Below are 12,433 nucleotides of genomic sequence, written 5' to 3'. Positions count from 1 at the left end.
CTCCAGCACAGGGCAGACCAGCCTCAGCGTTTGGGTGTGAAGCATCTTTGTTTTAGTTGTCATGGTTTCAGCCAGTGTTTCCATATTCATACTAAAGAAATGATCCAGCACAGCCTGTTGTTGTTGTGTGAGGCAGCAGCTCATACTTTCATGTACATATACATACCTGACAACAATGAAGTTTCCCTCCAGTGCTAACTCCACCCACAGACAGAGAAGCCTTTCTTTTCCCTTTCTCTTCCAAAGCTCGAGTCATTTACATGAATATTATTACTAGGGGTGGGAAAAAAATGGATACTGTGTAGTATGGTGATATTTTGTTTGCTAATAATGTATGGATACAGGGACAGCAGAAATCGATATTTTGTTACAAAAAGGTTTTTGTGCTCTGACTTCAGAGCATGTTGATCCTTTTTCTGAGCAAGAATCCTGACATTCCTTCACTGTCCAAATGTGTTTAACTTGTTTTTGGCAGCAATAAACATGACAGTTTACTTATTTTAATTTAAGACATGTTTTATTTTAATTAAGTTTAAAACTTTTTTATTTAATGTAAAATTATATTTTGTTTTAATTTACTTTCAAATTCTTCAGTTGCTGAAGGGGCTGCATAGTTTTCATAAACTGCATAGTTCAGAATAGCTATAATTGTACCAGATGGTTGATTCAGTTAAGTTGGACTAGACTGTAACACAAACCGTTCAGTTTGTCAACAATAAAACTGAAATGAGAGAAAGACTGAGTGTGAGACTTTGATATTAGAGAAAATGAATATTGATAAAGTTTACCTTTATGTACAGAATCTGAATATCGCAAAATAATTTTAAAAATTGCAATAATATCGTATCGTGGGATGTATGGTGATTCCCACCTCTAATTATTACAGTGCATGTAGACCAGCAGACTGCAGCTGGCATAAACATTTATTCTGGTGAGGAGACATTGGGCCAGCTTGTGTCTGTGTGAAGGGCTCGTGCTTCATGTGTGTCTTAGTTGTTTAGAGCCATGTTGGCTTAAACTCCTCGCTGCTAAAGCTAAAGCTAAAGCTACTTCCTAATGTGACAGAGGAAAAAACAGACGGCGTTATCCCCGAGAGGCTGAAGAGGGTTTGTTTTTCAATATCCAGGAGGAAAAATATCTCCATTTAAACCCTTAAGAATAAATTATTTTCTTATACATGTGGGACCATTAGTTCACTGAACCCTGACTGGATGACACTGGTTTACAAAGTTCACCATCAGGACGTGGTGACTAAACTCAGGCCTTACAGTGAACATGTGTCTCTGAACTCTGAACTGGTTTCATCTTTTCTTTTTGCTCACTGAGTGTAATCAAACTACTTCAGGTTTACCAACACACTGTTGTTGCTGTTGACTGTGTAATATTGCACAACTGTCACTTTCCAGCTGATAACAGCTGGAGTTTGACCTCCATATTTGTCGTTATGTAACACGTAGAAAACAGTCGCATCGATGGAAGCGAGAGTGAGACTAAACCCCAGCTGGTGTCTCGAGGCACAGCACCAGTCTCGTCTAGCTCAGTTCTGTTCATCAGTTTAGAAAAGCCCACGCAGTCGCTTCAGTGCCAAACAGAGAAGAATCCCTAACATCCGACCGTCTGCATGCACTCCTTCACTTCATCCAGGAGTCTTCTCTGAGAGCTGAATGGCACCAAATCTCATTTCTATGTTTGTAGCACAAAAGATCTTAACCTGCATATTATCAAGTATAAAGAAATCGTTAAGGCCTGTAGAGGGTTTCTTATGGAACTGAAGCAGTTTAAGCTCTTGGTTATATTCAGGAAGTAGCTCTTTGTTGGAGGGAATCACTGCTGAGAGTAATTCTCAGGCAGCTTGTGGTTGTTCATACAATAAAGCCAGAACACAGTGACTAAAGATGTACTACAGATTATTAAACAGCCCTGAAGCACTGTGACACATCCACAGAGGTGTGCAGATGTTTGTCACGCTTGTTTATCCAGAGACCAGAGCTCACCGACGCGTCACAGAGGAGCACGAATTTACAGCTTCCAGTATGATGAATGCACATACATGTTGAGTCCATGTATGCTGTTTCTATCCAGAGCTCATCAGAGGCCGTGCACAGTGGGCTTTATTTATTCATTATCCCCCCCACTGTAGGAGGCTCCCACATGCCGAGGGACACATATTTGTGAGGCCACGTGTCAAAGAAATGGCAGTTGTTGGGCGATTTTCAGGATAAAGATCTTTAAAGGTAACATAAAAAGTGCTCTCTCTCCTCCTGTGCAGCATGAAGTGAAAACAGCCACACAGATGCAGAGCGCACAGGCAGGCTGGAGAGGACAGCAGGGATTTTCCCATACTGGCTCTGCAGTGGCTGCCCTAGATTCCACTGAACGATTGTCTCGCTGCAACTAGACTATTATTAGAGCGGTATTATCAGGAGACGGGGAGTGAGAGAGGAGGGAGGGGGGCAATGCAGAGAAGAAAGCCCTGCCTTCTTTTCCTTCAGTGTGTGTCCTCATATTCTGCTGAATATTCAACATTTCGTTCTTTATTTGGTTCCCCTCAGAAGTCGGCTTCTCTGTTCCCATCAGGAGTTGATATTTCACACGAGGGTTGCAGAGCTGCAAGTGCAATGAAGTGTGTTAGCTGTCTCACATCCATGGATATGTATGTCTTTGCAACAACCCATGTGTTTTAGGCTTTGAGGGCTGCAGAAGTTTACCAAGTCTCCTTTGATAATTATCAAAGTTTAATTGCAATAAAAATAAAACTCTTTGAAGTTCCAGAAAAGTGTGAAAGGCAGTTTAATAAAGTCTGACTGCTGAACAGATCAGAGACAGAGTTGGCTTCAAGACTGAAGAAACAAAGGGCGGCAAGGTGTTTCTGCGCAGTGTACCAGGGGCACGTTTCAATTTACTTTCTGGAGTACCAGGGGCATGTGGAAACGTTGTCGTACCATATGCACGAGGAGTGTGTGTGTGCACGTGTGTGTGTGCACGTGTGTGTGTGCGTGCGTGTGTGTGCGTGTCAGCGCGCATGTGCCCGGGGGCAGTGGTCCCCAACCCCCGGGCCTCGGACCGGTCCGTGAGTCGTTTGGTACCGGGCCGCGAGAGTTGAGGCTCAGGTGTGAAATGTATAGTTTTCAGGGTTTTTATCGGTTTTCAGCGTTATTTTGTTATTGTTTTCATCATTTACTCAGTTTTCCTGGGTCTTTTCTCGTGTGTTATGAATAAATCTTCTTTTTTTCTGTACCTGTACTAGTTTTATTTTGTTGTATTTATCCGCGACACCTTAAAGGCCGGTCCGTGAAAATATTGTCGGGCATAAACCGGTCCGTGGCGCAAAAAAGGTTGGAGACCGCTGATCTAAGTGATCTTTCTCCTCGGGCATGTAGAGAGATGGGTAGATGGATGGAAAACAAAGCAATAATAATAGAAAAGCAAACGAGCCGCCTCAGTGAGGTCAGGACACGTGTTCAGTCTCACGATGAGTCCAAAGAGCCAGCAGTTCATCAACCTACCACAGAATGACAAATGATACTTTTATACATGTATTTAATACCGACTACAATAATAAGTGATGAACATCATTAAGATGTTTATACAGTTCATAAATCCTCACCTTCTATATTCATTGTGTGTAAAGTGAAATTCCTCCTTTGATCTTGTACGTGGTTTAGAGTTCATGAACATCATAGATCGAGTGTCTCACATTAGATTGTTTCGATCATAAAGATCTATCGAGAAAGGATTCTGGATACCTTTATTAATATTCACCACACATTACTGCTTCAAAGCAGCGCTGCATGGAGGCAGTCGGCTGAAGTGTTACTGGGTTGGTCTTCCTCATCTTCCTCGTAGTTTCTCCTTAGGAAATGTAAAGAAGCTGACATCTGTGTATGTCAGCACATAGAAAGATGAAGTGAATCATCCTGCTGGACGTTAGACGTGGACCCACAGCAGCAGATGACTCCACAGACACTTCACGCTGGTTCCTGAATCAGCTTTTCTGAACGACCCTCTGAAGGCCGCGGTCGTCTCTCTGCACCTCCTCCTGCCACACGTTTCCCACACTGTCAACTTTCCATCCCTAATGATAATTAATATTTCATTTTCATCAGTGACCTGTGTGGCTCAGCTCACCGTGACTGTGGTTTCCTGTTCTGCACTAAACCAGAGGTTCATGCTACAATATTGTATTCATTTGAGCTGTTGTATTTTCACGAGCTTTAATGGTGAAATTGAAAAGAAGTGAGCCTGTGTCGCGAACACGCGTCAGGATGTGTGACTGTCCTGTAAGCACGACACTACACAGCTGTTTTCTCCTGGTTGCATTGGATCATATCGCTCTACAAACAACAACAATGTGATGTCTCCTAAAGCCTCGGCAGCGCTGCATATTTCCCGTCTTTTCCCCCTGGGCCCACACATCTTTCACGAGGAGACGAGTGGATGAAAGAGGAGAGCGGCAGGCAAAGCTGGGTCACACGACTCTGCTCGAGGACGTGTACTTTCCTTTATCTGTTGCTCACTCCACATATTTGTCTCAACCTCTTTCTTCCACATGTTCCTGGCGTCAGCTCTGTTGTGTTGCACGTGTCTACGCTACGCATCGCGTCTCTGTGTCCAACGTGGTGCGAGCAGAGAGACATGACCTTCATGCTGTCATTGAGTATTACTTCAACTCATCTGCTCTCTTATTGCATCTCTCGCCTTCGTGTTATTTCTACCCCAGTGACCTTCCTCAAAAGAGACGCTCTTCCCTCCTCACAGAGTGCTGTCTGTCTCTGTTGTGTTGGAGTTTGTTTACTTGTGAAGCACCATGTTGTTCAGTTGGTGACGATGAATATAGATGATTGTTATTAAAGAAGTGAATCAGACTAGACTGTTAACATTGTAACACACGCTTCCTCACAGAAAAGCGATGAAGTTATATATCAGTTTATTTCTAACTTGGGAGATCACAACCATCTCTGCTGCAGGGCAGACTGACACACATTTCAGCAGCTGCTTCATATATCTGTGTGCCTCTTGGGGACCATCTCTGAAAGTCTCACCGTGCTGATTGATACTCTGTAACTCTAAAATGCTGCAGCATCATCTGTTGCTACGCGGCTCCTTGGCTTCAGTATGTAAGCTGGTTCATGCTCAGCTGGTTTGCCAGCAGTTCACCTCTCTTCTGAGTATTTGTATAACTCCTCGTTCTGTCACTACATACTGTTGACTGTTGATCGTTGATATGAGGGGAACCCACAGTCCCCAGCTGATGTGCTTTAGCTGATGTGCAGATTTGTGTCACATCTTCATGGTGCGATTCACTCCCTTTGTATCTCTGCGTTCTTCGGCCTGTTCGTTCCTCGAGTCAGCTCTACGTGACCCTACAAATAATATCACAAACACACAAGTGCTCAAAGTGGTATAAAGGATGGGCTGGTTTGTGGTGACAGTGTGTCACATGTAACTTTTCTTTCTCCTGTTACTCCTGAAAGGCTTCAGTTTAAATCTCCTTACTTGTTCTAAGTGTGTTTGTGTGCTCGCTTCCTCGTCTGTGTGTGAGGCCGTGGAGGTCGGTGGTAAAGGGGATAAAGAAGTCTTTTTAGCTTGGCTAGCGTGCATGTTTTCTCTCCAGTCAAGCTCAGTAAATCAGATTAGACTTCTTGGCAAGCAGAATAGAAGTGTGTGTGTGTGTGTGTGTGTGTGTGTGTGTGTGTGTGTGTGTGTGTGTGTGTGTGTGTGTGTGTGTGTGGGTGTGTGTGGGTGGACATGACTTTTTGGAGGTAAGACTGGAGCTCAGACAGATCTAGAGGGAGATGGAGAGGAAAGGAAGAGGGTGTAGCTGCTTGTGACAGTTATGAAGTCATCAGGGGTTAAAGGTCACACTGAATCACTCTGTCGACTCTTTTCAAATGTTCATAGATATTTTTCATTGTAAAGAGAGAAAGGAGATTAAAGCCAGAGTGTGATTTGTCCTGCAGTTACAATCACAAAGCTCTCAGAAGGCTTTCAGTGTCCTGCTGCAGCTGTATGTGATGTTGACATGTTCAAAAACATGAAGTGATTGTTTACAATGGTTCACCTGCACGTGCATGTGAGCTTCCTGCAGTGCACTCAAGCAGTCTCAAAGGCCAAACCACAAGGATGTGCATGTTTGTGCAGGTTATGCATCTAAGTGAGTCCACTGGAAACACCTCGCTGCTGTCATCATGCTCATGAAGTGCTCGCAGTCACAACCTTTGTTCTCCTCTCCTCTGTTTTCTTTCTTGTGTGTGTGGGTGTGTGTTTTCCAGCTTCCCCTGGTGCTCAGTTTAAAAAGCAGATTTGACTGCACTCTCCCCATTGGTTCTGCATTTTCATGACTCGTGCTCATTGGCTGCCAGCGGCCGTCGACGCAGCCAGCCAGAACGCAGCTCTGCAGCTGTTAGTGATGGGCAGATTATCCTCTGCTGCACTGCTAAACACACCTCCAAAACAATCAGACACTAAAGCATCTGTACTCAGAAAACATGTGAGGCTTTGATCAAGTTTGCTTGTCCCTCTCTGCCCCGACCTCGCACCTGCTGCTGTTCTTGGCTGCACGCTCAACGTGTTTAAAGCTGAACGCTCAGCTGCACGTGAAAGGTGGAAACCAAGAAACACACACAAAGATTCAATAGGAAACTAGGTGTGTGTGTGTGTGTGTGTGTGTACATAGCCAGTGCTTAGTGCGACCTTCAGTTACTATAGCAACCAACTCACCAGACTCTCCATTTTCCAGTTTCTACGGTGTGTTTGTTCTTGACTGAGTTCTACATGTGTGTGCATCTGCATGCGTCTGTGTGTACCACGTCTTCCTTGCTGTGAACAGTAACATGTGCTCGCAGACGGATCATCCCGGCAGGGGAACAGACTGTGCCGCTCTCCTCCTCGGCGTTCCTTCTCCTGCAGCTTCGTCTAAATGCTCAGGCGCCATGAGATGTATTCATCTATCCGAGACGTCCCGCGCGTGAGCTCCGGTTTGTGCGCTGCTGAGAGACGCAGACGGGTTCTGCAGGAACGTCTCACTCTGCCTGTCGTCGGCACGTCTCTTGTGCTCGACCGAGAGTGAAATCTCCAGATTGTAGAGATGGATGAAGCAGATCGCTGCGAGGAGAATGTGACCATCACACTGATCCCACACAGCGCACACACTCACATAGGTGTTTGTTTAGATAGTCCAGTGGGTAAAGCCAAACAGGCCTCCCTGCTCCTCATTTGCTTGCTGACTGTTGTTCTCTTACTTGGATTCTTTGATGTTTATCTTAAAGCTGAGGTTTTACATACTGTAATAGTATTTAAATAAGTCATTCAAATGGAAACAGCCGTGGTGGAGACGCCGTTTACTGATCACGCTGTGGACGGCAGGCAGGGCTGTTTAACCCTTTAAAGCCGGTCAGAGCAGCACGCTCTGTTTTGCGTAACTACTTTTAAATCCCGGTAGCTCTGCAACCACGTGAGCTAGCGCAATAATTTTTTTTGCATATGAAACCGGAGGAGTTGTACTTACATCTTATGCCATCAGCTTGTCCTCGGTCACAGTTTCCTTCCACATATAGTTTTGCAAAAACTGCATAAAAAGCACTTGCAGCAACAAAAACATAATATTCCAGAAACACGCTTTGCCGATCCGATCAGCTGTTCGTAACACTTCCTACGTCCATCAGCGCGAACTATCGCATGTCCCCCATGACCTGCCCGAAACCGGAAGTGATCAATCAAGTGACCATCAGGGCCTCATGAGCCTATACTGGTGTTTTTAAAAGTTATCTTTGACTTTATGACTTTCTGTGTGGTTTCTGGGATGCTTAGGACTCATATTGCACTGCTGGAAATAGTTTATTTTGATGCATATGCTGCTTTTTTGCAAATTTGCATCATAATATTTATTTTCGTTTTTCCTGCAGTATATAAAAATTGGTGTATTTCAAAAATAAAACTATGAAGACACTCAAAATAAATTTCCTGTGGTGGGAAACTATTTTGTGCAACTTTTTTGTATTTACAGTTTTGAGGGATAAGCCTCTTAAATTTCTCTAACTAGAAATATATGTTAAAAAAACAAAAACGATTTTCAATTTTTTTGTAGTTTTTTGCACTTTTTGCAATTTATGTAATTACTATGCACTTAATGCAGACATATCAGGGCGATCGTGGCTCAAGAGTTGGGTGTTCGTCTTGTAATCGGAAGGCTGCCGGTTCGAGCCCCGGCTTGGACAGTCTCGGTCGTTGTGTCCTTGGGCAAGACACTTCACCCGTTGCCTACTGGTGGTGGTCAGAGGGCCCGGTGGCGCCAGTGTCCGGCAGCCTCGCCTCTGTCAGTGTGCCCCAGGGCAGCTGTGGCTACAATGTAGCTGCATCACCAGTGTGTGAATGTGTGTGTGAATGGGTGGATGACTGGATATGTAAAGCGCTTTGGGGTCCTTAGGGACTAGTAAAGCGCTATATAAATACAGGCCATTTACCATATTATTAAAATCTGGGCTGTAATGGTTGTATTGATGTATAGCAACTTGAAATGCTCCCACAAATGGCTCCACAGCATGTAAACATATAATATAAGCTCTGGCGGACTTGGTTCTATGGTAGGTGTTAAAGGGTTAAGCTCTGCTGCCACGAGGACAGATACAAGAAATCTATAATAAATCTATAACTCTGCAATAAAACACTTTATTGATTTCTCGTTGCATTAGTCCAACTCTGTACTTTGACACCGTTTCCCCTGTGAGCTCATATCCTTAAATTCTATTTTGCTTTGTTATTATTTATAACGATTGCTTTAGCTTATTATAAATGTACTTTTATATGGACAATTCAGTCTGTATGAGCTACTTACTACATGTTTTGCATCTTTAGAGGTGAATGTTCAGTGTCTTTGCCTTTCTGTCTGTCTCACTATAAAGTGAAAATAAAATTCTGATAGCAAAACTCGATTTAAGTGTGACAGATTTAGCTGTTTTTAGGTGGTTTCATTGAAAGTCTGTCACTGTTCTGATCAGGCCAGCAGCTCCTTTTCTCTGAGCTTTTGGTTTTATTCTAATTCTCCTGAAGTTAGGAGGATGACTTGTTGAGTTTGTCTGGATTCGTGTGCATATAAAATATTGAAAAGATGAAGATTAGATTTGAAAACGAGTGATGAGTAAAAATGGTTGGATAGGAGGACAGTCATGTAATTTCTTTTATGACTGTGTCTCAGCAGCACTTCTCTTTATCTCACTCGTTCTTCTCTGATCTTGTCGCAGCTGTAAAATCACACATTTAGTGCGGTGATCAGAGTCTTCCTATAGCACGGAGCGATAACGTTTCAGTTCGCCTCGTTTAGAGACAAACAGTGGTGGCTATCAGTGGAAACAGCTGGAACGACGTTATCTCTTCAGTGGTGACAGAAGGTATGCATTTTAATGATCCTGATGATGATGACACCAGTATAATGATGAAACCAGTAAGAATGAATGATGACAGTGAGTAAACTGCTGGTTGTGCCCCAGAATGAAGTGAAGGGAAAGCACTGAGAGAATCTGAAGTGGCAGACACACACCAGGACGGATGATCACATGAGCAGGGTGATGAGGGTGATGGTGTAAAGGAATGAGCACGACTCTACAAACAAAATAAAGAAGGATTTTGCAGTGGAGGGTAAAAGTATGCCGTAATAAACAGATGAGTAATATGTGGCGATAAAACAGCAAGGGTAAACAAAGACGGCACGACAATGATGTCCTCAGCGTGTGCTGGCTGGGAGCTATCACTCAGTCGGCTGCAGCGGTGCATTGTGGGAGACGGAGTGGGCGGGAGGCTGAATGAGGAGAGAGATGCACTCGCTGATCTCTCCTCTGTCTCCCTGCTCGTGGAGGAAAGAGTGGGGGAGGGGAGGAGTTATAGGAGGCGAGGAAGCAGATGAGAGAGAGTAAATGATGAGGATGGAGAGAGATGATCACTACACACACAGACACACAAACATGTGCAACAGTCACTGGACTATCTTCTGATGTCAGCAGCGTTTGAATACTAAAGAACGGCTGCAGACGTATCGTACGTGCTCTGTGTCTGCAGAGGTCAGCGAGGCTCAGCTGTGCGACTGTCCGTCTATCATGTTGCATTTGTCATGTATGTCTTATGTTGTGTGGACAAAGTGCCCGTCCAAATGTCTCTGCGCTGCTGCTAAACATGATTTGTGTCGTTACTGCCTTTTATGGAAACGCTCTCGTCTTTCTTCCTGTTGGATTCGTGGTCGTTAACTCTGTGACTGTCCATGTTTTGACGCTCCCGGCGTGCTGGTGTGTACGGCTGCTGCAGCACGTGTGCTTCTGCTGGCTGCTCCTACTTTTGTCTGAGTAAATCAACCTAACATGAAGTCTGTCCCAGCCACGTGATTGGTTCTGTGGGGTGCTGTTATGGTTGTCATTGGTCTGTCACGTTGTCTGTCCAAACATGGGCGATTGATCGAGGTTAACTTATTTCATTATCTTTATTCTTTTATTATCCAGCGTTATCTGTCTGTAAATCCTACTTATTTACATTATATGTGAGAGATATTACTCTTTGTCCCGTTAACTCCTCTTCCTCCTCTTCCTGTGTGTAACAGATGCTTAATGTGGGTCTTGATGAGCTCAACCAAACGATACTCATTGTTCATTTTATCGGTTATTAACAGTTTTTGTGTGTTTTCCTTCTGCTGTGTCGTGTACAGGTATATGTGGAGTTTGATGACCAGGAGTGGGACAAGAGGGAGTGGGTGAAGGTCTATGAGGATTTCCAGCTGTTTCTACTAGAGCATCAGCTGGTCTGGGCCAAGAGGAAGGAGTGTGCAGCAGCAGCAGGAGGAGGAGGAGGAGCAGGAGGCCTGCTGCAGGGATCCAAGGCCAAACACATACAGTGGCCTGCCCTGGTAAGACCTGTGTTTGCTATTTATAGGCTGGGCACGATAATGATGCTGGCCAGCCAAGCTGACTCTGCTGCAAGTGTTCTGTCCTCTCTGCTGCTCTGTGGATCGTCTCTGTGCTTCTGCATGAAGGTGTTGCTGTTTACGAGCTTTTCTATAAACTTGTTTGGCTCTTGCTGTTGTTTGGTCGGCACGTCATGCGTTTCCTGTCAATCATCAGTGAACGGATGAAGTTTTAAGTTCTTCAGCTGCTCAGCTGTGATTACTCGCAGCGTCCTCTGCAGCTGGTGTCCAGGGTTAGGTCTTCTGCACAGTCACAGCTGCTGCAACTGGTGTGAACCTGGATTATTGTCATGATCCACGTGGTCTGAGTGTGTGGCACAAATTATCCTGTCATCAGTAAAAACTCATGTTAGCTTTATCTCATCTAGCTCTCTGCAGCAGGCAGCTAGCAGGTGTAGCTGCCTGCTGCATGATGATGATGATGATGATGACTGTGAACAATAGTGATGACAAACTGTTTCTTATGGATTATTGTCTGTTTTCTTCTAATAATCTTTGCACCCCGTGATCATAGCTGTGAGTTAGAGGCTGCATAGTTGATACAGATCAATAGTACAGTATTATGGCAAAGTGGATACTTTGTTACTATGTTCACTGTTGTTGTGTTTGCTGATTAAAGCCACAAACAAAGGCTGATTCCGGTGATTGTGACAATATGTCAGTTCCTCCAAAATCTAATATATGATTTTAAATTCAGTTATGATCAGCAGGTGTGACAGTTTGGTGTGGAGCATTCAGACGTGTATTTACACAGCGGGGCAAACTTTGCAGGACGTCCCAGCAGATTCAGAGTGCAGTGCTCCGAAACATGGAAAGACATAGACCTGGATCTCTGGCTCCGTGACCACGATAAATGTTCATGACAGTACACATGGCAGCACAGCGTAGGTTTGCAAAGCTGTGTCTGAAAAATCCACAGGAGTCCTGGAACAATGACTTTTGGCCAGACAAGACCAAATTGGAGATGCTGGGCCATGATTCCCAGTTTGTTCAGCAGAAACCAAGTGGAGGATATGGTGGGGATGTTTGGGTTGTTTTGCAGCAACAGAACCTGGCACCATGCAGTCATTCAGGTACAGATGAAGTCGGGATGTGCCTGACTAGTTAACTGGAGGACTAGTCTTGTCAGTCGTTTGTACCAGACTTACTAGTCCTTTAATCTAATTGGTTTACAGTTAAAATCAGCAGCAGGTAGATTGTTGTCCTAAATGTTATGCAGCCATTAGCCATCAGATGGAGCACTGTAGTTGCTGTTCTGATCTTTTTGTCTGTTATTGTTGAAAGGTGAAAGAATGAGGTCGCAGATATAAGTGGAGCCACTACTCCACATCGAACGGACCAGCCGAGGCAGTCGCCTGCTGGACCAGGAGGAGGCCCTGGGATGAGAGAACGCTGCGGCGTTCCCCGGAATAAGCTGTAGGAGGTGGCTGGCAAGAGGGAGGGTGTAGGTTTCCTTGCTTAGGGTGGTGCCCTCGCATCTCAAATTCAGAT

At 44.5% G+C, this 12,433-nt stretch overlaps 1 protein-coding gene across 4 annotated transcripts in view; it reads left to right on the top strand.

Annotated features, from left to right (window-relative positions):
- jmjd1cb (jumonji domain containing 1Cb) overlaps positions 1-12,433 on the top strand; it is a 115,082-nt gene that overhangs the window by 37,215 nt on the left and 65,434 nt on the right. For all 4 annotated transcript variants that reach the window (XM_087837018.1, XM_087837017.1, XM_087837016.1 and 1 more), the window contains exon 2: positions 10,688-10,885. In XM_087837018.1, the coding sequence (XP_087693144.1) occupies positions 10,688-10,885 (198 nt within the window). The remainder of the gene's footprint in view (positions 1-10,687; positions 10,886-12,433) is intronic.

Source organism: Neolamprologus brichardi, unplaced genomic scaffold (genome assembly GCF_056152115.1).
Source record: "Neolamprologus brichardi isolate AB-2024 unplaced genomic scaffold, ASM5615211v1 NODE_ptg000038l+_length_1369362_cov_1, whole genome shotgun sequence".
Classification (NCBI taxonomy): Eukaryota; Metazoa; Chordata; class Actinopteri; order Cichliformes; family Cichlidae; genus Neolamprologus; species Neolamprologus brichardi.
The sequence above is the reverse complement of the archived record's forward strand: the minus strand, read 5'-3'. Positions and strand labels throughout refer to the sequence as shown.